This window comes from Ictalurus punctatus, chromosome 18 (assembly GCF_001660625.3).
Source record: "Ictalurus punctatus breed USDA103 chromosome 18, Coco_2.0, whole genome shotgun sequence".
In the NCBI taxonomy this organism is placed as follows: Eukaryota; Metazoa; Chordata; class Actinopteri; order Siluriformes; family Ictaluridae; genus Ictalurus; species Ictalurus punctatus.
In genome coordinates, this window is record NC_030433.2 from 15626326 (window position 1) to 15653375 (window position 27050).

Sequence of the window (27050 nt, forward strand, 5' to 3'; positions counted from 1 at the left end):
ATCAGCCTACAACGCATGTATTTGGACTGAGGGAGGAAACCAGAGTACCTGGAGAAAACCCCCTAAACCCAGGATGAACAAGCAAACTCCACACACACAGGGCGGAGATAGGATTCAAACCCCCAACCCCGGAGGTGTGAGGCAAACATGCCTAGCACTAACCCTCCCTTTACCCCATCAATGGAAATTGACCACTATAAGACCATCATTGATGTTATTTGGGTGCTGAACATTGTCAGCACAGGTGGTATGAGTGTATCAGGCACAGCAGCGTTCTTGTGTAAAGTTACTACCACATTATTAGACACATGTACCTAATTTGTTCCACCTTGTTGATATACAGTTAAAGAGTAACTGCCCTTTTTATTCCATTATGTGTATATTATCCTTTAGCCCTTAGACAGCTGACCCCAGGACTGCTGATAAGTGGACATTTTTGGTTGGCCGAGTGTTTTTCAACCCTGCAGTGACAGTAAGGTGTTTCCTCCACTGCTGCACCTGATAAAGTAGCACAAAGCACCACACGCACTCACACAATACATGTGTGTGTGTGTGTGTGTATGTGTGTGTGTGTTATGTTATTATTATTGTAGTAGTAGTAGTATAACAGTCTCCAGCTTGGAGTAGATGACCTCACTCATGGCTGATGCTGGCACAACAGAGGCCTTGTGGGTAGAGCAGCAGATGGCAGTAGGTGGGAGGTTGTGGACATGTGACTTACAGGGTAAAACAAACCTTCAGACCTTCTCCTTTCTCTCTCTCCTTGGCTGCCCTTTCTGTATTTTTGATTGAGGTCTGTCTTTTATGGCATCTTCAGTTGCTTGTTTACTGTATAATTTTTTTTGATCAACTTTCTAAATTTAAAATGATTTACTGTAACAACATGCAATAAGAGAATTGATTCAGTAATTCAATATACACATGACACTATACATAATTCAATATACACATGACACTACGTCAGTGGCTGGTTTGTTTTAATGTGATAATAATTATATAAGCACTCATTATTTATGATTTATGTTTTTTTTTTAAAAAAACAACAACAAGGAAGGCAAACAAACAACTTAAAAGACACGAATTGCAAAAATGTCATGTTTCCATATTTAGAGGTAAAATGTTAAAAATGGTATCTGGAATGTTAAAACAAGGGTATCACTGTCTATTTTTGTAAAAATGGTATCTGGAATGTTAAAACAAGGGTATCACTGTCTATTTATGTGAGAATACAGAGGCCGGGTCAGATATACAGTAATTTCCTCTCCACCCCCTCATACAGCACATCACTGTCAGGCTTTTAAAAACATCATCAATGAACTACCTCTGACAGCAGTGAATGATGAACAAATCTCTGCCAGTGACTGCAGGGATTACATGATAGCTGAAGAAAAGGCTGTCATGTAGTTGTGTAATTGTAAATGGTGTCACTTTGCCCTTCCAAATAACTTCCTTCTGAATATGCTGACTAAAATGTCACTCTTGCTTGATCTTATTTCTGTAACAGGCAGCATGGCAGTGTACCACTGTATTGTAGAGAAAGGCTGGGGTGGTGGTTATGTTAAACACACTAAGATGCACACACGCATACACAGGACATATGAGGATATGAGTCGGGTGAACTTAGGTTTATTTATAAAGCCCAAAATTGACAAATGTGGTTCAGAAGGCTTTACAGGTCCTTAACCCCTTCAGAATTTTTGTTTTTTTCAGAAGGAATATGGACAAAACATTATTACATTGAATATTTATTGTTTCTCACACCATTCTGTGTAAACTCTAAAGACTGTTGTGAGTGAAAATCCCAAGAGAGCAACACTTTCTGAAATACTTTAACCAGCCCATTTGGCATCAACAACCATGCCTCAGACAAAGTCAGTGTGATGATATTTTTTCACCCATTCTCATGTTTGATATGAACAATAACTAAAGCTCATGACCTGTATCTACATGAATTTTAGCACTGTGATGCTAGCACATGATTAGCTGATTGGATAAATACATGACCAGTGGAGTTTAAATAAAATATTCTTCCTGCATGGCAAAATTGGTTTGGGGGCTGGTGACCAAATTAGCATGCAATCAAATGCTCTCTGGAGTGCTTCTGTAACTCCCCCATGACCTAAATTTGCCTGTTACCAACTGATTTGACACAGGTGTAGCATAACATTAATGATTTTGGTTTTTGCTGAAATAAATCACCTTGACATGACCATTCTAATTTCTTGTTTCCAATGGAAATATGTGGCTATATGGAAAAATATCACAACTGTCAATCATGACCACTTTATGAATCATCATTCTTTCAGCCTTAGTTTATGATTTTTTTTTAAAACCATTAAAAACTTTTTGAAAATTATAACTGATGTACAGTGATGCATTAGCAATCCACAATTGGTCAAGAAATGGTCACGATCCTGATCAAAGTAGATCAAGGTTAAGTGTAGTGATCTGGTGATGTGCTTGTCCTGAGGAACATGCTTCTGTACTGACGCCTTAAAAAGTGGGGTTAAAAAAACATATTTCTTTCTTTTACCCCATCACTATATTGCTACATTCTGTTCCTTGTTTGAAAAGGTTCAGTATTGCTCAAAGTTCAGTACAGCATCCCTGCTGTGCTATTAAAAACAATCTCTCCTCCCGTCTCTCACAATGAACATATTTTGTTACTAAGATACTGCAGTTCTGTTGCCATGGCCACATAGACAAGCATCAAATGTTCCCCCCCAGAAACAAATGACAATTATGCAGTGGAAAGGATAAAAAGACAGGTTTAATGCTGGGAAACAGGATGAAATTTATCCTTCTAATAATAAATGGTTTCACATCAAGCTTTTACTTACATTTACCTATTACATTTCAGAAGAAAAATGTTTACTTTCTACATTGTCAAGCATCACTGCATTTATATTACTCTGTAATCTTATATTTGTAAAGGCATATGGTGACTTTTTTCTATTTTTCCTCTATTTTCTCCCCAGTTTAGTCTTGCCAATTCCCACCCACTAGCTAACTTTCACCTACTACTCACCAACTACACCTGGAGAGGGTGGGGCAAACACGTGCTTCCTCCGAGACATGCAAAGCCAACATGCCCACTTCTGCAAACATCACAGATTCCAGTGATTTGCTAGTGCTGCTGTGATTAGTTAGTGTTGCTGTGATTGGCTAGTGTTGCTGTGATTGACAGGAGAGTATGCCTTCCTTCCCAACCAGAGAGCACGGCCAACTTTGCCCACAGATGGCTGGGAAGTTTGTATCATCAGCGCTATGATCATGCATAGATAACAGTTGAGAGATTAGGAATAAAGTTGTTAGTTAGTCTTAGCCTTATCTGGTTCCTTGGTGAAAGGGGTACTAATTTACCAAGATTATATAAAATCAGCATGGGATTTGAGATAGACTTTGTTTCCTTTTTTAAACTTTTATGTACTTTTACTTTCATCCTTTTCTACTTTACCTTTGAAGAATTTGAAGCTATATTTGAACTTAGAGTAATTATTTATATAGATAAGCAACTGAACATTTTCTACAGTAAAAGATTTGGGCACTTGATGACCACATAGTTATATTTGTGATTAGGTGACCGATTTAGATTGTGGTAGTCAAGCTGAGTCCATTTTTATTGCAATCCCATTCATACAGATGTTGGATGTTTAATGCCATACTGTGGATGCTCTAAGCTGAGGCAAAATATGGTGACCATGAGGAAACAAAATAAAGGTCATATACACACCTGACTATAAGTGCAACAAAGTAGTTTAATAGTCCAATTACAGCACAACAAATACGCTTAAGAGTATGGGTAACTCTTTGTATGGTTATGGGTAAATCTCAGTATATCATGCCATTTAAAGGTGTAGTCAGCAATCTTGTTGGAAATTGGCAAAAGTTTTGAGACTTAAATACTAAAGAAATCCATACAGACCCCGTCCTTCAATGTTCCCTCCAAAACCATACCCCCCCCCCCCCCCCCCCCCCGCCCCCCAGACACACACACACACACACACACACACACACACACACACACACACATACATACACAGTACATATGATAAAACATCTGAATGCAAGTGAAGATGGGAAGCTTTCTGCATTAACCAACATGTTTGAAAGCCAAGTACACCTTTTACGAGACACCTTTTAACAACTGCATGTATTAAAATTAGCATTCTTAATACTGCTGGATTTCCCAAAAAGCCATTTCTTTCAAGCTATATTTTTAAGTCACATGCTACAAAGTCATGCAGCTTGTGCAAAGAGAGTGGACAGGCAATGCACAGATGATGTCTTATGCACATTACTCATATTCCGGGAGCCTGCATCAGTCAGCAGCTAAGGAAGACCACCCATCGCCATTTTGTTTTCAGCAGATGGCCACACCACCCACGTAATAAACAACAAAAATCCTCAGGTGGGAGCTTGGGGGTCAGGGTGGCAGCTCTCAATGATTCATTCTCCCCCAGGGCCAAGTCCTCCAAGGAGCCAGAAAAGTTTTCATCTAGAGCACAAGGCCTAACATATATCTTGTCAAACGTCAAACTTTCCGCACATGTCCTCAGCTTTATACCCTTTTCTTGAACCCGGTTTTCTCATTTTCTTCTATTCATTACATGATCATTATTGTCAGTGGGGTCAAGCATGCAGGCATATTTGGTCAATAATGGACAAAATTGCAGGAAGGAAAATGGCAAGCAGAAGCATTATTATTAATAATAATGGTGGCTCAGAAATACACAGGAAATCAGACTACAAAAATACAAAACAAAGAACTTCTAATGCGGAATGACATCATCTTCGGACAATGAAATGTCAGAGACTATATCCAATAGCTCAAAACACATACCTCTAAGTCTTTGATGTTGCATGAATACACCAAATTAATTGAATTGCTTTGTTAGATTTGCACTTAAGTGAAGAGTTGCACTCTGCATATGCAGAGATTTATTTAGATTGATTTTTATGAAAATAGGTGAATTCAAAGAGGTCTTTTGTACTGAATACTAAAAATAAACCTGAACCACCAAGAACAGAAAGAGAGAAAGAAAAAAGAAAGAACATGCACAAGGTTACAGGCCTCACAAGCTTTGTGAACAGAAGGTTGGAGGGTGGATGGAAACGTGGAGGCGTTTGCTCCGCTCATCTAATCATTGGTTGGTGTTTTTTGTGTGTGTTTCAAACTTTTACACACACTCATGCACATAAACACACATATACAATCAACAAGCACACGCAACACACATGCACTCTCACACTCGCATATACAGACACATATTTCTGAGTCGCCTCCATGCACACCTACATGCAGTTGTTAAAAGACTTGAGAGAACAGCTCATTTAGCACTAAGCAACATACTGAGAGCAGACAGTACAGCTCATGGAAGTGATGAAGTGTCACACAGTACAGCCACAGCTGACTACAGTCCACAGTCTGCTTGCCTAAAGTTGGTAAAGTGATGGTTTCAAGTTTCATATAAAAGCAGGATAATATATAACATACAGTATATGGCTTAGTAATAAAACATGACATGGCGTGTTGTTATGGGAAAAGGAAATTAGAGGAAATTAATCATTGCTGATCCTGTTACCACCACAATAATATTATGCCCTGAAGTGTTTTATTTCACTTATAACACACAAATTGCAATTAATTTTTTTTCTTTTTTTATTTAAAGAACAACACCATTTTAACTCTTTACAGTTACACTCCCCTCTGAGACTATTGGAAGCGCAAGGCCAATTCATTTGTTTTTCGGTAGACTGAAGACATTTGGGTTTGAGATCAAAAGATGAATATGAGAAGAGAGTATATAATTGAGCTTTTATTTCCTGGTATTTATATGTAAATGATATAGAACATAGCATATTTTGTATCAGGCCACCCATTTTGTAAGCGATCAAAAATATTGGACAATGTGACTGACAGATGTTTCTTAGTACCCACTTGTGTCCCATTAGATTGATTTTTTAAACAATAACTAGCTCTGAGCATCTACTCTTGGTTATTGCCTTCAGTTTCACCTGTGAAGACTGCATTTGTTGTTAAAAAGGATGAGCCAACATGAAGATCAGAGAGCTGTCTATGGGAGAAAAGCAAGCTGTTTTGAAGCTGAGAAAAGAGGAAAAATCAGTCAGAGGCATTGCACAAACACTGGGCATAGCCAATACAACAATTTGTCATGTAAAACAACAACTGCTGAACATTGTGAAAGCTATGAAGAAAAACACAAACATAACAGAAAATGACATGACCAACAACTTTCACATAGCACGGGTGAAACAGTCCACCGTTCAAAAACTTTGAGAGCAGAAATATAGAAGCCTTACTACAAGATGCAAACCACTCATCAGCAGTAAGAATTGGAAAGCCAGATTCACAAAGAAATATGGGGATGAGCCACAAAATGAGCCACCTGGAACAACCACAAAATAATTTACATCCTATTATCATTTGTTAAAGCAGCAATTAACAATTCTTCCCTCGTCATTCTCTTTTTTTTTCTCTTACTCAAAGTTAAAAAAAAAAAAAAAACTCTGGCATATTATCTAGAGTCTCCTCTGGAGAAAAATGTACTGAAAAAATTGGCTGACACTGGATACTCGTTATATAAATACTAAATAAACTTTTCCTGAAAAAATAGAAAACCTTAAGGATTATAAATTTTTTGTTGTTATTTCATTTCTTTGTAAAATAACAATACTTATTTAAAAATCCACTTGTTATTAGATTTAGATTATGTGGCGCATCCACCAAACAAGTCCCTGTGAATGTGTTATTATAGAAACAATAACGCATTAGAATGAGCACATTAATATAAACCTGTGATTTGAATTACTGCCAGTACTAATGTCATACCTGCTGTTACAGAAAATTAATCAACACCTTCTGACCAGATTCGACTACCAGTTGTGGTGTATGTTGTTACTACAAACAAAAAGCTTCAGCCTGTAAAACTGGAATCCAGTGGCACATTGAAAACCTAACTAGGCAGAGAAAGGAGGCACCATTGAACATCAGGTTCAGCAACATTGTCCATGTTGTGCTATCTTAGCGTATGAGTGGGAGAGTTGCCAAGCAACAGATTATCTTTCCTTTAAGGAACGGAGCGAGGACCTTCATTCTCTTGATTTAAAAATGTACAGGAAGATATGAAAACAGATAACTGTCCTTCATTTTGTGTGTGTGTGTGTCCCTCACATGTTTGGTTATATAAAAAAAAACATTTGAACTCATGTCTTTCATTCACTTGGATAAAGTGGTCTGTTCAGCACCGTGGCTTAAGGGGTATAAATGTGCAATGGATTGTAGGGAGAGCGATCGCATATCTGCCTAAAGTTGGGCTGAACCATGCCTCTGTACTTAGTAACTTCTTAAAGGATCTATAAAGGGACAGCTTTGCATCACAATTCCCAACCTCAACTGTAAAAGCTAGGCCATTTTCAGTATACAGAGTGATAGAGAATTTGTACATGTTTATAAATGAATAAACAGATGAACACAGGACTGCAGTAGTGCCCTTAGACTGGAACCTTCAATTTATGAGCATCATCTCACGAATTTGAGTTCTGGTTGGTAAAATCGTGTCATTCTAATTATAAAGAGGCTTTTGAGCTCTGGTTGATATAAATTTGTCATTTGGCTTTGAAAAAGCTTCTATCATTCCTTTTGCTACAGTTTGTTGAAAGCTTAAATAGGTCTGATCATGGAGTGTGTGGGGGATCCAATCACGAAATCACAGTTTACTGTGTTTTATTGTTTATACACTATCCGTGTGTGTGTGTGTGTGTGTGTGTGTGTGTGTGTGTGTGTGTGTGTGTGTGTGTGTGTGTGTGTGTGTGTGTAGCATCATGTGCGATCAGCCTCCTACCAACTTTGCTACCTGTTCGCCTGATGTAGCCTAGTACAGAGGAGTTGGAAAGCCCATCTAGTGATTATTCATCATTAATTAATATTAAATTCATGTCGGAAAAGAAAAGAAAAAAGAAAACCCTAATATGTCCCCTCCACCATGAAAAGAAAATTAAGCCTACTATGCCATTCCATATGGAGGGGGGTGGGGAAAAGACACTATGTCTCTCCATGTGGGCAGAAAAACATTTTTTTTAAAATCCCCTCAACATGGACAGAACATTATGACCTACTATGTCCCTCCATATAGGCAGAAAAACCTCAACTATAGGCCAATTCCCTTGGCTTAAATGGACAGAAAAGCTTAAAACCCACTATGTCTCTCTACATGCCCCTGCGTCCAGACGGAGAGTTAACCTCCGCTCAGTCGTGGTCCGAAGAGTTATATAAATAAATGGACGGACAGACAGATAAATCCACTGTCTCCGCCTCATGCAGCCTTATTTTTTTGTCCATATCGGGCTATGTGCGTTGAAGGGGTTCCCATCGTCTTCTCACGTCATCATCAGGGAGTGACTGTAAGAGATGCAGAGACACATGAGGATACTGAATCCGATGTGTCAGTGCACGCCCCCGTCGCTCCTTTTCTCGGTCTCTTTCTCTATATAAAGGGCCTGGATGCGGTATTTCCACCACAACCGACACACCAGCCAAGAGAATTCTTTAATCTTATTTATCTCTAAATGAATATTAGCCTATCGAGAAAACACGAGAATTCTGAAACAATGTTTGTTTCTTGAAGTTTTCATTTTCTTTACCCCGCTACTTTTCACTTCCAAGACATTTGCCCCAATGATTAAGTAGGCGCTATATCACTTACACCCTGTTCCTGAAACTGCACTCGATTCCTGTCACACATCGGCGGTGAGACTGAGGACAATTGTAGGCTCCAGCTGGGAAAAATGTACCGCTCCACGAAAGGCGCCTCGAAAGCGCGGAGAGATCAGATCAACGCCGAGATCCGCAACCTGAAGGACCTGCTGCCCATCTCGGACGCAGACAAGGCGCGCCTGTCCTACCTGCACATCATGTCCCTCGCCTGCATGTATACAAGAAAATCCGTCTTTTTTTCTCAAGGTAGGTACGGGGTTTGATGAAATGCTTTTTTTTTTTTTTTAAACTGAACGATTCTTTTTAACCTGCTTTATCAATATTCAGTATAATCACCGAATTGCATTCAGTCTGAGAATGTCACGCCAGAGAAGTTGCTGTCCGTGGTGCTGATATTCACAGTTCTTTTACAGGAGTTTTAATGAGCCTCATCCTTATATTTCCCTCTAAATTAGAGCTTTAGTGGCTTTGAAACATTAACTTATTAACTCTTCTTGTGTCTAGATTTAAGTGCATCCAGGAGCCAGGAGGTGAACCCAAGCTTCATGTCTATTCCTGAACTCTCTGAGCTCATGAACACCTTACCAGGTTTTCTCCTCTTGCTGACAAGTGAGGGCAAACTCCTGTATTTGTCCAACAACGTAACTGAACACCTTGGGCACTCAATGGTGAGACATTTATTTTTCTTTAAGGTTCAGTAATGTACTTCTACTATTATTTGACCTACCTACTTGATCTACCTCTAATTTGACAAGCATTGATGTTTGTTTTTGTTTGTTTTTTTTAACAATAACTGCTCAAGTTTCTTTAAATGTAAATTGCATAATGTGCAAATTTCAAATATTATTTTTTCATGATTACAGGTAGATCTAGTCTCTCAGAGTGACAGTGTCTATGACATCATTGATCCAGCCGATCACTTTGTCATGAGGAGCAATCTTGTGCCAGTCACAACACCTGACACAGGTAACAGGAAACACTTGAGTCATTCCAGCTGTCTTTCATACCCCAGATGCTCAAACTGAAACCAAATTGTCATTCCTAATTTCTATAAATATATATCTTTTTAGAGCGCCTCTTTCGCTGTCGCTTCAACACTTCAAAGTTTGTGAGAAGGCAGGGTTCTGGTAACAAAGTGACTCTGGTGCGAGCACGCTGCCTCCCATTGCCTTACCACGCATCATCTTACTGGACCTCCAACGCAGTGTGGGTGTGTTTCTGCTCACCTCTGGAGCTTCAGGCATCGAACCCTGCCGGCACTAGGAACCCACTCCCTACTCCACCTGCCGAGCAAGCTTTCCAGCTTACCTCCTTCCACTCCCAGCATAGCCGAGATATGAGGATACAGATGGCCCAAGAATGGTGAGTGTTTAAATTATTTTATACACAATGGCACTGTGATTATTAGCCAAAAGCAAAGGTAAATAGAAATGACTGTTTTGTTCACTTTTTTGTTTCATGGCAGTGTCAGTGTCTATTTGGGCTATGATGTGGACACACTACGCTCTCGCTCCTGGTACAGCCTGCTACATCCTCGAGATCTCTCTCATGCCTCTGCACAGCATTGTGCCTTGTGTGAGTTTTATATACTCATACTACATGTACAGCAACTGTATGACTTTCAGTCACCCGTACTAGCAGCAAAAGAGAAAATTAGTGGTATGAATAAAGTATTTCTTTACTCCTATCTAGTGCGTGAAGGAGGGGAGAGGCAGGTGGAGATGGTGGTTCAAGTGGAGGCAGCTGACCATTCGTGGGTTTGGCTTTACATGATCCTTCACCTCCAGACTGGAGAACATCCGATTACCTGCCAGAACTATGTCATTAGGTACTACCCTTTTTGACACTTAATAGCCTTCTTTTGTGATAAATTGTGTGAGGTTATGTAAAACCCTGATGCATTTTTCTTATCTTCCTTCATCCCTTAGTGAGTCTGAAGCATGGTCTGTGCGTGAGCAGCTGAACTCTGATCAACACCAGCTGGCTCTCCTGTACCAGGACGGTTTGGCGCAACAGTTCTCTCAACCCCTGTCTAGCCCAGAGCAAGTCTTCACCCCCAGCAGCAGTGGTTTGTCTGCTCAGTCATTTGACTTTAGCTTTTCTGTCTCTGGACGCAGCTCCTCTGAGGAACTGCCTGGCACTTCTACCTTTCACTCAGGCCTGCCACTGGGCTCTGGTCCCTGTCCAAACTTCTCCCTAGATGAAAATGACTTTTCTCAACAACATGGAAGCCACCAAATATGCTTACCAGAGAGCACAAAGTTCCCCACAAGATCAGCCTCTACTCCCCTCTCCTCTCTGACTGTCATGGCCAATATGGCATGCCCAGCTACTCAAAACCTTGTGCCCCTTGCACCTCTTTCCAATCTCTGTATGTCCAAACCACACAGCATAGGGGAGTTGCTTTGCACTCCCCCATACACTCCAAGACTTGGAGGAGGTCGTTTCATGTTTGGTGAAGATTTCTTTAAACCAGACTCAGCCAGCACAGTCACCCAAACCATGCACTCAGTCAATCATCCAACATCCCACTCAATAGATGTAGGAGTGACACTATCTGTACAGCATGGCAGCAGGGCTCTATATGAGAAGTTACCTCCTACCCCAGATAGTCGAGCTAATGATGAATGTTTCCTTATGACATTACCAGAGATCAGAGGGCCTCTGTATGTAGATGTCCCTCATTCCATCCATCATGGTCCACCCGAGGGCCTCCTGACCCCAGAGGCTTCTCCTACCGAACAGCGCTGTCCAGGTTTTTTCGCCCAGCAAGCTAAAGATGAAAGAGAGAAAATGGAGATCTCACTATTGGCTCAATATCTCAGTTCAGTTGCTGAGGGCTTCTGGAAAGATCACTCACCATCCACACATCCCTCCTCCCCTGTCCTACAACAACAGAACTCTAAGCCTCTGACCACTGACTTTCCACCCACCATGTGCTGTGGAGATTCTCAGTCATCACTGGATCAAGAAGAAATCTCTTTACTGCAAGAAAAAATTGCCAACCCTCCCCCAGCTCCTTATTTCTCTTCCCCTTCCCCACCTCCTCTTCCTCACTCCTCTATTGAGCATACTCCTCCTGCCCCAGTGAGCACCTGCTCACCAGGATACATTCAGGAGGAGGCCCTAGTTGGTGTGCAGCACCTCTGTAGCGTCCAGTCGACGCACTGTACCAGTATGGTTGGGGGAAGGTCGCTGGAGTCAGGGGCACAGGATGAGGGAAAGGTTTCAATGGAGAGCATAATGGATGATGAGATGACTCTCTCAACCTCCCCACAGTCCACCCCTGCTCCAGAAAATGACCCCACCTCTGGTCTAGCCTGTGCCCAGTCCCTCCTGGAGGAGCTGGTCAACATGGAATCCGTGTTCGAGGCAGCTGACTCGATGAATCCTGCCTTGAGGCAACAACCTGAGTTGTATCAACTCCCCTTTCAAGAGCCACCACAGCATTTCTATCAAGGTGAGAATCAATGAAAGGTGTTGATATTTCATTTGTTTTATTCAAGGGTAGAACTTTCATTGCGTTTTAATATCCTAACCTGTTTCTTTATGTCTCATTCTCTTTCAGATGGAACCAGTGATCACATGTTCTAAAATAAGTCTGTGACTTAATTGAAAAAGTATGGCATATTGTCAGTTTTCACTTTTTTTGCAGATTATATAAATGATTATACTGAAAGACATTTTAAAAATAGAATGTTTATTTTGTGTTTGTACTTTAACAAAATGAATGTCATATGAGCACTTGTATTCATGGACTGTCATTTTGAGGAAAAAAAAATACTTAAATGTATTCTTGTAATGGCAATTTTACAAAGTGCCACTTTGGTATTCACTTATAGTGAAGACTGTGTTTTACACAAGCATAATATTGAAGAATATTGAAACTAATTTGTATTGGTTCTATTGCACCCATACACCAATGTAGATTTGTCTACAACAAAGTAGAGGATTGATTCCTAAATCGTGTTATTTATTATTCCTTGACGTTGTTTACAAGAAATGTTTGTGCTTGTGCAATTATATAAAAACATGAAAATATTTACTTCTATCAAAATGTTGTAAATGATAATAAAGATCTTACTATCTTGCATGGTCATCTTTTCTTCTAATCCAAAACAACATTTGTCTTAAAAATATATATGGCAGTCATTTAAATTAAATGCAACTTTATCAAAGCAAGGAGCATCAGTGACTATGAATTCATTAATGCTGCCCTCAACAAGTCTATTGTTTTTTTTGTTTTTTTTTAATACTTCCTGCTTTTCATTTAGAGCCTTTTTAGTGTGTCTCCATGGTTTCATGGACCTGAGAGCTGCTGACTGACGTACATGATGAGGTGCTAGCTATTTTCCTGATGTATGCTCTTGACTCTAGGCATGGTGGAGACAATCAGCTTCCCACTCCAACACACACACACACACACACACACACACACACACACACACACACACACACAAACACACCATATACTCATTCACTCAGCCTACACAGTGCATGATAATACCCTATATGGCTTTTCCTGCCTTCCTCTCACTTTCCCTGTCAGCCTATGCCTTTTCTTTCTCGAAATGTCTCTGGCTCCATTTTCTCTCCTGTTGCTGAGGCATTTTAGATCCTACACATACAGGCTCCACCTCCATGGCCCTGCTCACATGTCAACTTTATTCAGTTCAGTTCCTGTCCATTAAGAGTGTCCAACATACCAACAACCCACCTACTCCCACACATACCCAAAAATATCACCATGCCCATCCGCATCCTCCCATTGGCCATCATCACACTTTCTCTCTCTCTGTCTCATCTTCCTGTCCTTGTGAGAGCAATGGCCTTTCAATGCTGAAGAGGAACCAAAATAAACAGGTCTGAAAAGAGGAAGAAAAAAAGAGAGAGATGAGGTTTGGAGGCCCACAAGGACTTCAGTTGCTCGCCTGCTCCTCTTGCTTTCCTCCCACTCCTGCAATCAGTCAGCTGCACGTCTTTTCATCCTCCCTCATTCACACATCTGTGCCTGCTCATTCATTAGTCTCCTCTTTCCTTATGACTCACCCTCGCCCCTCGCATCCATCCCTTGCTCTCCACTCCTTCACTCCATTCTTGTGTTTATCACCCTCCGGTTGAGCATCATCCAGCTACAGCCACACAAACAGCCCATACACATGCCCACTTATACGGTTGAGAAAGAGCAAACAAAAAACTCTTCAAGCTACTTGTCTGCTGCAAAACGCCATAAACACAGCATCCATTGTATTCTGTTTGAGAAGAAATAAACAGTTGTTAAGTAATAACACCATAACATCAGCGCAAAAAAAAAACCCCCCAAAAAAACCTGTATGGCTTAATTACAGACAATACCTAAAACATGCTAAACCAGAGCTTGTTATTCTGTGAATCTCTGAAGTTCCATTTAAATTCTAGATTGTCTTCTTTAGTTTGATTACATTCATAATACAGTGGATTGTGAATACATGTCTATCTCCAGCTTGACATCTGGTGGTTAACAAAATGAACTGCACAGGACACATATAGGCTGTAGGACAGTGTTTACCAGCTGCATCATTTTCATATACACCACTGGAAGTGGCTGTGCTTACACCTGAAAAAATTGATTAAAATACTTATAAATACCAAGACAATAAAATAAAATAAATAAATTCTGTTTTAGATGGTGGTGCAGCAGGTAACAGCAGCCTAATCACTCCAGGTTACAGAGCTTGGTTCAGACCTAAACTCAGTTTCCACACATGTTCTCGCTGGCTCAGGATAATGCAGTTACTCCAGATGAATATATATATATATATCCATCCATCCATCAATCTTCTACAGCTTACTCCTTCTTCAGGGTCACGGGGGAACCTGGAGCCAATCCCAGGGAGCATCGGGCACAAGGCGGGGTACACCCTGGACAGGGTGCCAGTATATATATATATATATATATATATATATATATATATATATATATATATATATATATATATATATATATATATATTTTATTTTATTTTTTTTTTTCATCTGCAGTAACTGCATTACCCTGATCAGGGTCGTGGTAGAGCCAGAGCCTATCCTTGTAACACAGGGAACTCAAGGCACTCAAGGCACAAGGCGGGACAGACTGGACGGGGTGCCAACCCATTGCATGGCACAATTGCACACACACTCACACACCCATTCGCACACTATAGGCAATTTGGAAATACCAATCAACATATGTCTTTGGACTGGGGGTGGAAACTGGAGTACCTGGAGGAAACCCCTGAAGCACAGGGGAAACATGCAAACTCCATGCACACAGGCCGGAGGTGGGATTCGAAACCCAAACCCCGGAGGTGTGAGGAAGCCACCATGCCCCCAGACCATAAGATTTAAGTGGTAATTACAATATGAATGTTAAATATTCTGTTTAAAACCACTAGCAGGTGAATTGAATAACAGTGACTATTTCATTACAATGGCACCTGTCAAGAGATGTAAGTGAACAGGCAGTTCTCAAAGTTGATGTGTCATAAGCAGGAAATATGGGCAAGCGTGAAGATCTGAGTGACTTTGACAAGGGCCAAATTGTGATGGCTAGATGACTGGGTCAGAGCTTCTCCAAAACGGCAGGTCTTGTGGGGTGTTCCCTGTACGCAGTGGTTGCTACCTACCAAAAGTGTTCCAAGGGTGCCCAATGCTCATCAATGTTCTGCTGGCAAATATTGGGTCCTAGTATTCATGTGGACATAACTTTGACATGTACCACCTAACTAAACACTGTTGCAGACCAAGTACATCCCTTTATGGCAACGGTATTCCCTTTCAGCAGGATAATGCTGCAAAAATTGTTCAGGAATGGTTTGAGGAACATGACAAAGGGTTCAAGGTGTGTATTTGTGAATTTGGCTTGCAAATTTTCCATATCTCAATCTTATCGAGCATCTGTGGAATGTGCTGACCAAACTAGTCCAATCCATGGAGGCCCCACCTCACAAGTTACTGGACCTAAAGGATCTGCTGCTAACAACTTGGTGCCAGATACCACAGCACACCTTCAGAGGTCTTGTGGAGTCCATGCCTTGACCGGTGAGAGTTGTTATGGGGCACAAGGGGGACCTACACAATATTAGGCAGGTGGTATTAATGTTATGGCTGATCGGTGTATTTTCTTTAGTAAGAATAAACAAGCGTATTGTCAATTATATACAAAAAAACAAAAACAACAACAAGTAGTTTACGACACAGACCATTTTTTTTCACGTAGTCAATTATTTTACGCCTAAAACCACCTGAACATACAGTGCGTCGTGACCACGACCTCTGAATTCGGTCACACGAAATTCCATCAAGGGCTTGAAGATAGCACGATTCCATAGAGTTGTAGGAGGCTTTTTTTTTTAATGCAGTTCATTGTTTTGCCGGTAGAGGCCAGTGTGTTTTACTGGATGAAGCGTCGAAAACCAGAAGAAATATAGAAACGTGCGCCTTGACGTCACTTTCAAGATGGCGGTTGTGAGGTCTGTAAAATAAACGCAGAAAGAGGTCAACATTTCTCCCACGTCCTGGTGTTTGCGCAAAGAGAAAGTAAAGACGCTTTTAAGTTTAACAGCTTTAGAGGTCTGTCAGCAGGTTATACTCAGGTATGTCGTGTCCTCTGTAGCAAAAATATTAGTATAATTATCATTCTGTAAAGGTGGTTTGCTGATATTTTGACCATGTTGGTCCCTTAGCTAACAGCTTCCTCCTCCGTTAGCATCATGTAAGTGTTGAATGAACTGATGAAATTTCAGTAAACATTACTAGCGTGTAATGTGTGTTGTTTTGGCTGCAGCCTGCTCAGTATGGCTTTTCTTGGGAATCTGAGGCCAATGCTGTCTTCAGTCTTGCAAGGTGAGTCTGCCACATGTAGTGGAATGTATATGGAATATACATGAATATATGGAATATATTAATATAAAGACAAATGAGTAAATCCATTGTTTGCTTCTTCTTCTTCTTCTTCTTCTTCTTCTTCAGCTTTCAGCGTATTAAGAAACAGATTACCATGTCACATGATTTTGTAGTGACCCTGAATTGAAAACTGATGTTTCAGAGGTTTTGTACCTGTTCCCTAGTGTTATGGATACCAGTATGACAGTATATCTAGAAGAAATGCTATTTAAAAAAACAAACAAAAAAAACAACTAGTTTTAGATACATTTTTAATCTTATAGTTTGTCATATCCGAGGACGTGATTTAAACATTTATTTATGTACTAGTCTCGTGTTCGACCAATTAAATGCTCTCTAGAATGTAAGTGTCCTGCCTCCTGGGCAACAAACTCTCTGTTGTTGTGTTTTGAGCTTTGCATCTTCCTGTACACTCTTCCCTTTTCCAATTACCCCTGTTTGAGGGGGTAAATGAATGGAATTTATTCATTTCAAAGAGGGTGGAATTTAAAAAAAAAAAAATTGGCACTTTGTTGAAGTGTTTTACTAACATGGGTCTGTTCGGTGCCTGAATGTCATTACCTCAAACTGATCTAGAATATGATTGTTTTTATACACCACCAGGGCTTCTCTTTCGGTAAGAATATATATTATCAAGTTGTGTAAAACGTCAAATGAATTATGTTAAATATTTTATGTATTTACATTTTAGCCATTAACCAGAGCTGCCGCATGCTGGTACAAACATCTAGACACAGCACACAGTGCTTAATTATGGTTTGATCGAACACTGCTTAACATCCTAGACAAAATTATGTGCAAATAATAATCATTCTTAAACTACATGCCTCCTGGTGAAGACCTGTAGCTCTCCATTGCAATTGAAATATGATGCAAATCACAGCCATTTCATGAGGTATATAAGTGTATGTGTTATGATGATACTATTATTATGATGTTAATATTGCAGCCTCCCAGTGTGTGTTCCCCTGGTCTGCACCTCTCTTAACCAGGACCATGGCTACACTCAATCAGATGCATCGCCAGGGCAAACCATCCCCACCTCCCAAAAAGCTTGGTGCCACATTTGGTCGCCCGCAACTGAAGGCTGTAGTCCTGAAGACCATGATCAGGAAGCCCAAAAAGCCCAACTCAGCCAACCGTAAATGTGCACGGGTTCGTCTCTCCAACGGTAAGGAGGCGGTGGTGTTTATCCCCGGTGAAGGACACAATCTCCAGGAGCACAATGTTGTTTTGGTACAAGGAGGCAGGACGCAAGATCTGCCAGGTGTCAAGCTCACAGTAGTCAGGGGTAAATATGACTGTGCCCATGTCGTGAAGAAGAAGCACTAATGCCTGGAACCAGTTTGAGACTGTCAAATGTTTTGTCTTCTGAGGGTTTTTTTCTTCTCCGAATTGTTTGTTATTGTATTTATTTGCAATAACAGGGTATCTCTATTCTTGACCAATTTAATTTTGAGTGTATAAATGTTCTTAGTGCCTCAGTTATAACAAAATAAACTGGTTCAGACCCAAACAATTTGTAGTAACCAGTATGTAGAGGATTATTTTGTGAATCTTTTTAGTTTTGCTTTAAACAGATTGAATGTAAAAAGGTACAAATGTTAAAATGAAAATATACCTATACAAAAACTTTTTTATCTTTTTTTTGGGGGGCGTTGAAGTGTCCTCAAGAGCTCACACTTTCTACCAGGGAAGCTTTTCTGATGGAAACCCTGTATATTCAACATAGAACCTTTTAAGGCTTCCCCCAGACAGACAAACCGAAAAAGCTTCTTAAGTACTGGTTGTTTGTATTTTTTTCCCTTAGTGTGGTCTATTTCCTTAAGAAGAATGTGAAATAAGCTATTGATTTCTCAAAATGCTTCTTGCAAAATAGTTTTACTTTCTTAAATAGCACATACAAGAAGTTACATGCATTCCACACTTCACAACTTGTGCTGAGCTGCAAGACATTAAGCAGATTCCCTTAAACATTTCACAAATTAAAGCAAAGAATTGTGTTTAGTAGTTCATAATCATATGTGTATAAACATATTGAAATTTAGTGGATCAAGAGAGAGGTATTGTCTGTGGAGAAGTAAATTTTTTTTTGCAGATTTGTGCCTGCAGTCTTTCAGCTTCATTGGTAACTGGCCATTAATTCACTTTAATATAATAAAAAAAAAATGAATACCTCTACTTGGAAATGAAATTAACATGTCAAATAGTGAGGACAATCATGATCATCCAGATATCTTTTTATACAGCTTAAACATTTGCTTAAGGTAACCAGTCCGATTCATACTTTCACTTAAGTATAATTTTCCTGTACTTTCTCACCCCTGGAACTGGCTGTGACAGTTTAAATTATTTAAAATATCAATACAATAAAATGCAGTAAATCTGCATACATGCTGTTTAACTATTTAGAAACATTTCTCAGCGTGGGTTTTTATCTGTGAGCTTAGATACTCTGTGTCCAGTTTAATCCTAGCATATACAATGGTAGTTTTGTGGGTCTACAGTTTCTTACTGTAACTCATCTGTTGCAATTTGTCAGCTCTCCTCTACCTCAAACATCACTGCAACAGAACTACCAGCAATGAGATATCATTTGATATATTCGCTGTAGTAGTGTTTTTAAACATTGTGCACACTTCTAGCCAATTTATCAATTAAAGCTATATTGTAGGTAAACAGCTAAGGTTAATTCCAAAGCTTGAATATGATGCCTTCTTGATTCCTTCATCCTATGACTCTGAAATCTCTGAGTCTAAAGTACTTTTTCTTAAAATGCACTCTGAATCTAGGAATGAGGAGAAAGGAGACTTTTGCATCAAGGACACAAATGACTGCTAAACAGAAATAATTTTTATTTTAGTGTGCGGCATTTAAGCCTATGTTATAACTGTAACCCCCACCCCCCACCCCCACCCACCCAAAAAAAAAAACCCAACCGATTCCAATAAATGATACATTAATAATAACCACACACAATCTTAAATAAACAATGGGTACCAATAAAATCCTTGGATGAAAGTCAATTAATATCCCTTGCTTTAAAAACTGAGAAGGCAGATGATGAGTAGAATCTTGTTTAGACTAATACATCAATAGGTAAGTGTGTAATGTACATGTTCAACAAGATTTTAATTAGCAAGTGTCAATACATCAACCTGCTTATATAAATCAATTCACCTTAAAGTGATGCTTCAATGAGCTAGAAAAGTCTTAGCTGGTAAATATGTTTGTTCTTGATTCCTCCTGTCCTCATTTACTGTACTTGTATCCTTTCCTTGACTCCTCTGAGTGAGGAGCTATCAAACAAAGAATGGAAATAAGGAGGTACAATTAAGGAAATGAGAAGTATCTGTAGTTTCCATGTACAATTCCATCCGTATCAGTTTCTGGCCACAGCAATGCTGTTATTTTTGGTTGGTGGAAAGTTCCACAACCAAGCATTGACACTGTGGCTTAAAAACCTGTAACACTGCTGCACTTGATACTCTCAGCAGCACCATACACTCTATCATGCCAATACCATGTCAGTGTGTTTGTTGTGCTGAGAATAGTCCAAACTACACAGCAACAGATTGGCTATGGTCAATAAATTTTTAGCTGTTGTATATTCACAGATACTCTGATTAAACTGTTCTCTGCCATGTCCAATACATAAAACAATGTAGTAAAATCAGTTCCGTGCCTTTATGGATAAGAGGAAAGTTCATCTATGCATCTCTGAAGGTTTTCTAGCCTATCAGGATGCATCTTGATCTTCTTTTTGATGTAGGATGCTGTCTTTTCCTTAGCTTGCTGGTAAGACCCTATGCTGGAATGCAAGATGCCAAGCAGCTCCTGGTTGGCTTCTGTTGACATGCCCAAGAGAAAACGTAGGAAGAGGTCATAGTTGCCATTTTGGGCTTGTAATGCTTTGTCTACAGCACTCTTATGCAAATCCACAAGATCCACTTTTGAGCCTGAGAACACATTAAAATTTTGACCTTCCAGAACGTTCTTCTTGTGGTTCTTGAAAGAAAGGAAGACGTAAAGAGCCGCCAAGTACTCCTGCATCGTTGGATGAATGAAGCAGTCCACTTTCTCATGATACATCATAAATTTCTCACGGTTGAACTGTGTGCAGAGGCCTGCGGTGATCACAGCATCTTCAGCTTCCAGACCGTACTCTGTCCAGTGCTCTTTCTCGATCCTGAACACCTCATTCTCAAGTAGCTGGAAGGCCATCTTCCCAAGCTTCATGAAGAACTCTGGGTCTTGTGACAGCAGCTTCTCTCCTCGCATCTTTATATGCAGGTGCAGCAGGTAAGTGTAGAAATGGGTAAGACCTTTAGGAAATTCCCCACTTTGGAGAGCCTTCTCAAGCAATATGCGCACCACCCAGCAGAACTGTGGCATGTGGCACATAATATAGAGTGTTTTGTTGGACTTGATGTGAGCAATGACACTTTCTGCTTTCCCCTTCTCAGGGATTGTCTTCCTGAAGTAGGCTTCTCTCTGTTCATTTGAAAACCCACGAACCTCTAATAACTGGTGGATGAATTCAGCATGGATAATGTTGACTGTTACGGGTCGAGTGGTCACCCACACATAAGCAGAGTACAACAGGTTTCCCCTGATCAGGTTGGCGATTAAAATGTCAATTTTTGTTGGCTCTTTGTGGTCACACCAGTATGCAATGTTGCGAAAGTTAATGGGAGTAGTGAACTCGTCCAAGCCATCACAGATGAACATCACCTGGCAGCCTTCAAAATCAAGGTTATCTACTTCTTTCATCTCTGGATAGAATCTGCAGATTAAATCCATGAAGCCTATTGTTTCCTCTGTCACCTGGTTCAACTCCCTGAACGGCAGAGGAAGCAGAAAAAAGATGTCTTGGTGTGATCTGCCTTCTGCCCAGTCTAAGATAAACTTCTGAACTAGAAACGATTTGCCAATTCCTGGACTTCCTTTAGTTATCACCGTCCTTATGTGCCTCCTCACAACAACCTCAGGATCAAATATGTCTGTGAAGGATAGTGGATTTGTCTTGCTGCGGCTATCCTCTTGCAGCTCTTGTATCTGCCTAAACTCATGCTCGCTGTTCACTGCAGCTTTGCCACCGTCTGTAATGTAAAGGTCTGTGTACACGTTCTCTAAAGGTTGTCCTTCCTGGGTCAGGCCTTCATAAACATGCTTATACATCCTTCTCAGTGTATTTTTCAACTCATAACGGACTTCATCTGTAAGAGAGAATGAAAAAGCAACATCAGGCTTGTTTTTACATTTTGATAAAAACAAGGACAGAGGAGGATAGCATAGGAGCTTCAAACCATTAGTGAAGCTTCAACACTGGTACGTAACTGGTATCAGCATTATACTTGAAAACTTTACCTTTAAGTCAAAACATTTTTGCAATATTTAGTTAAGTTCTCCTCACAATATAGCAGCATTAATAAAATGTATGCTCTGAGGAGAAACTTTGGTTTCTGCCTCACACCAGGCTGTGTAAATAGATTTTTTTTAAAAATAATAATTATGTGGCCCACTAATATCTGTCATTTTGCCTGTACTAGCAATCAGGTGTTCTAGCCTGGGCAGTGCATGTCTTTTGTGGGTGTGGCTTTCATTAAAACACTAACTGGAGCACATTTGGATTTTGTATATCAGAATATATACCTTCAAGTAATATTTTACTATACTTCTTTTTAATAAATAACACGGAGCTAGTCATTTTCAATTGAAATCCCACCTCCAACATTTGCATTATTATTGTAAATATTGAAAATTATCATTATTATTTGCATTACTCTGAATGCCATAGTTAATGTAGTTATAAAACAAGCAAGGAGATATAGTGACCCTGAGTTAATCATGATTATTTCAGTAGTGTTTGATGCTTACTTCTCTTGCACAGTCCCTGCAGTTGCTCAGCAATTTTTTTTAAGTTCATGTTATTCAGGAGCACCAGTGTGATCTTCAGAGACACCTCTATGTCACAGAGCTCCAACATTTTATCCACCAAATCTATAATGTCCAAGCTGTCAAGCTGATCTCGAAAGCGCTCTGGGTAATGTTCCCACAGGATTCTCTTAAAGCGTCTGAAATTCTCCTTTGAAAGTTGCTGCAGGCTGCTCTGGAGGACCTGAAAATGGATAAGAGTTTATTTGGCAAACGGTAAAAAAAAAACCTGGAGATGTGATCAGTGTAGATCATTTCAGTGTATTATGGTAAATTAATGAAGTAAAGGTGATGCATATTGTAATGGAAATGTGAGATGCACTTATACAATTTTAATGTGTCTGACATGAATGTTTTTTATATTTTCATAGTATCAAATAGTATTTGTAACTAGTCCTGTTATAGTATTATTTCTCTTCTTATAACAAAGTAATAACACTTGTAATTTTAATCCATCCATCCATCTTCTATATTGCTTATCCTTATCACAGGGAACCTGTGATATCTAACCTTCCTATCCCAGGAAGCATCGGGCACAAGGCGGGGTACACCCTGGACAGGGTGCCAATCCATCGCAGGGCACACTCACATACACATTCACACACCCATTCATACACTACGGACACTTTGGACATGCCAATCAGCCTTCCATGCATGTCTTTGTACTGGAGTCCGGAGTACCCGGAGGAAACCCCCACAGCACGGGGAGAACATGCAAACTCTGCACAAATGGTGGGAATCGAACCCTGGAGGGGAGAGGCGAATGTGCTAACCACTAAGCCACCGTGCGCCCTTATCATTTTAATTATATTATGAAATGCTAGATAATTAAGGGTTCAACAGTGCAGTACAACAACAAGAAACAATGAGGTAATAAAACTATAGTGGCCATTTTTGTACATGGATTGCAGCAATCCTTGGAAAATTATGCTTTCCTGCCATTCTCCGATTGTCCCAGAGTGTGAGCTGTGACTGAACAATGATTGCATTTTAGTGTGATACTACAACACTCTGATGAAAGGGAAATGCAAGGCACCTAGTAATTACATTCACTTCTGAGACAACGTCAGCTGTGCTTTTCAGTGTATAGCATTTTCTGCATGTTACTAATTAAAAACAATGCCACTTGTGTTCTGCAATTCACCTTCTTTCACCTGCTGTGATTGCTTTTCTATCTTAAATGTATGTTGGTATGTATAGTCTTTTTAAAGGTGGATCACATTAACTGGAGATTGACCGATAAACGGTTTTACCGATATTTTTCCTGATATTTAAGCATTTTCCCATAATCGGATATCGGTTTTGTAATATCTGATCCACCAATACATGCCGCCATCTTGTGGGCGTTTTGAGAATTTCATGCATGACCACGATTGCAGCACTGTATCTTAGGAGAGATGAGCGGTGTGCACGGGTATTGTATACTTGCTTTGCTTTAATGAATACGTTTATTTAACATAACAGACATTAAAGCACAAATTATATGTGTTACATAAATGCCTGATATGTAGTTTAAGTAGCTTGGCACTAAGAAATAGTGACGCACAGAGTCACGTCATCTGTTTAGGTCATCAAAGCTTTTATTTTTAAAATAGACACTTTAGTAACGGTGCACTTTATTTTTTGCACTCTTTCAGACCCCATTTACTTATTGGTGTATAAATAAGGAGGAAGTGAAAGTGACAAAATTGTTATAAATAAAATGGTTTGTTCACTGCAGTGGTGTTGTTATTGTGTCAAAAACAGAAGTAAAACAATAAATAAATATCGGTCACACATATTGGTTATCAGGCACATAAACATGCAAATAATCGGTATTGGTTATAAAAAAAAAAATCAATATTGGTCGATCTCTAACATTAACCTCTGGCACAAATTGAGCATTTAGTTCTTAAAAATAAATGCTGATTAGTGAAAAACAAAGATATCAGGTGATGTAAGAGAAATCCAATCAAAGTTTTCCTTTTCAGTGTGGTACATTTTCTGCATGTCTAATGAAAGGCAACAGCACTTGTGTACATGGTTTTCACCAGTGTGATTGTTTTTTTTGACATGGCATCTGCATACTTTTGTGATCGGTGCGTCGTAAATTTGGTAGCATTTAGTTATCACAGACCTCTACAATGTGTTTATTACAGAACGTCATATTGCCATTACAATAAAAACATAACTTATCATATAACAGGAAAGTTCACACACATATGATGAGATGAGCTGTGATGAGATGTCTCTCACCTTAAAGGCGAAATCAACAGTCAGGGCAGGGTGCCGTTTCTCATTAGGATCAATTAATAGCTCTGGCTTAGGAGGAGGAGCACCACTTGGTTTTTCTTGTGTCCTGAGTTTGAAAGGAAAAAAAAAACACATTTGTTTTATCCTGGAGAATAACAGCCAAATTAAATGTACAAAACCAAACAGCTGCCCTCACATTTCTTCTTGTTTGGGTTCTTCTTCTGGCTTCTCATCACAGGAAGAAGAGCCACAGCTTGATGCTGAAGAGTCTTGTCTGTGCAGCACGATCTTACACTGATTATCAGCCACTGCTCCTGACCAATCATCGCTGTGCATCGATCCATAACTGGGAGCAGGTGATGCGGCTCGCTCCACGTCATATCTGTGAGAAAAAAGGAAACAAACGCATGATGCCATCATCAGAACATCTGATGATCTCTAGTATTTAACTACAAATATTATTATAAGTAGAGTTTTATACAAGTATTATAACCACTCTTTAGAGTAAAAGAACATTTCTGTTTATATGATCTGAGCAAAAACCATTTTAGGAAAAAAATTGTGTTGCACCTACTTAGTTAATCATTTACACGGTGTATAAACTTGTACATCTGTCAATGTTAAATCACATGTAGGATAGACAGGTACAGCTCTCCAGCTCACATCAGAACCGTGACGTCACGTGCATAAACTCTATAGGTGTATGACGTCACCTGGAGAGTATTTGAGCTTGAGTAAGTCCCCCCCCCTGAAACGAGTAGGCAACACTGTAATGATGTACCTGTCTGTGAATGATTCCCACTCCATGGTCTGGAGCGCTAGCGCTCTGTGGATTTCGACAGCTTCCTCATCTTCTTCAGCCTCACTGCCGTATGCTGAAGCTCCGTAGCCGAAAGGCACGCTGTTATCCGACGACATCGCGTCTTCGTCCTCCATTTTGCAACACTGTGTCTGAACTGTGTTGTACCTTAGCGGAGCAAATTCAGACTCGTTAGAATAATGTGTGGACAGAAAAGAACAGAAAGTAACATGGTGTCGCGTCGCATTTCTCCTGTCATACACGACGCGCTGATATTTTCACTTCCGTGTCACAACAAACACCAGGAACACCACAGAGGAAACATTCTGTCCGGGTTACACTGCTCAATTTACTGCATAAATATGTTCATACAGTGAACTGGAGGGTTTAGTATTTTTACGCTTCTCAGAAATACTCACGCCTGGGAGCTGTCAATCTTCTAAACTAGTTCTGACTTTAGATTTCCTCTCAAGCTGATTTTAGTCCTCTATAACCCTGGTTCTTGTGAATATTCTAGCTCAATAATAACTGCACGAGATTAAAATAATAGAATCCAAAATATAAACAATGATTAACAATGAGCTACTCTACCTGAGTCGAGAACTTTCGGTTGTAGACAGCAGGGTTGCCAGATTTGTATAAAATCAGCTTTAAACCTGACCAAACTATATTTAGCATGGCTGGGAAAGGGCATAGATATCATTTCAGATGTGTGGGGGACAGAATGTCAAGTGTAATCTTATTTTCTTACCTTTGTCTAATTGATAGATTTTTATCTCTTCTTGCTCTTAATTGGCTTAATATGCAATTTATGATTCTGTACTTGCATGTCATAATATATATTGCACTGTATTATTTAAATATTGCAAATTGTGTTTAGTGTACATTGTATTGCATAAACACAGCACACAGTATATAATATATACTTGTATATTCACACACTACTTTATTCTATTCATACAGTTCAGAAAGAAATGACACTCAAACCACACTGTTGCAAAGAGACTGTAATTGAACTAAACTAACAAACACGTCACTGTAAGGAGACCTTATATCAGTAAAATAACATGTTGTATCAACAGTAAAAGAAACCATTATGTAACATGCAATGCTGCCTGATCCAGAGATATATAATCCATGCAAATCTGAATTCAACATTAACAATTCACCATTCACTCATCTTATTCTATTGTGAAGGACTCAGATAACCCATCTGTAATAAAAAATAAAAGATGTTACCAAATAGTTTGAAAATACGTGCACATTTGTGTGGGACTGCGGGTCAGCTAATATTAGCATCAAATCTTGCTAATTATTCATCAATGGAAATAGGCAGCGTTTAAAAAGAAATATGTAGCAAATTATTCATCATTGAGCAAAACGAATACCACATGCCAAAAGAACATACACTGCTCGACT

At 39.6% G+C, this 27050-nt stretch overlaps 3 protein-coding genes across 4 annotated transcripts; 2 read left to right on the top strand and 1 right to left on the bottom strand.

The window, feature by feature from the left end:
- The first annotated feature begins 8556 nt into the window (after positions 1 to 8556).
- On the top strand, positions 8557 to 12771 carry npas4b (neuronal PAS domain protein 4b). Its single transcript, XM_017492006.3, has 8 exons — positions 8557 to 8983; positions 9242 to 9405; positions 9601 to 9703; positions 9808 to 10099; positions 10203 to 10312; positions 10430 to 10565; positions 10666 to 12197; positions 12306 to 12771. The coding sequence occupies exons 1-8, from the start codon at positions 8809 to 8811 to the stop codon at positions 12329 to 12331; spliced, it is 2538 nt and encodes an 845-aa protein (XP_017347495.1). The 5' UTR covers positions 8557 to 8808; the 3' UTR covers positions 12332 to 12771.
- A 3417-nt stretch (positions 12772 to 16188) lies between these two features.
- Positions 16189 to 18182, top strand: mrps12 (mitochondrial ribosomal protein S12). The gene is made up of 3 exons (XM_017493249.3): positions 16189 to 16353; positions 16545 to 16603; positions 17613 to 18182. The coding sequence occupies exons 2-3, from the start codon at positions 16555 to 16557 to the stop codon at positions 17993 to 17995; spliced, it is 432 nt and encodes a 143-aa protein (XP_017348738.1). The 5' UTR covers positions 16189 to 16353; positions 16545 to 16554; the 3' UTR covers positions 17996 to 18182.
- Positions 18183 to 19771: 1589 nt separating this feature from the next.
- nlrc3l1 (NLR family, CARD domain containing 3-like 1) lies at positions 19772 to 26278 on the bottom strand. Of its 2 annotated transcripts, none has more exons than XM_017493250.3 (6): positions 26223 to 26278; positions 25614 to 25799; positions 25029 to 25214; positions 24836 to 24938; positions 22544 to 22784; positions 19772 to 21882 (listed from the first exon to the last, which is right to left on the bottom strand). In XM_017493250.3, exons 2-6 carry the CDS (start codon positions 25766 to 25768, stop codon positions 20351 to 20353), a joined length of 2217 nt encoding a protein of 738 aa, XP_017348739.1. In that variant the 5' UTR covers positions 25769 to 25799; positions 26223 to 26278; the 3' UTR covers positions 19772 to 20350. The 2 variants fall into 2 exon arrangements, with proteins under 2 accessions (XP_017348739.1, XP_047017684.1); XM_047161728.2 differs by lacking the exon at positions 26223 to 26278 and adding an exon at positions 26051 to 26216.
- Between the last annotated feature and the right edge of the window lie 772 nt (positions 26279 to 27050).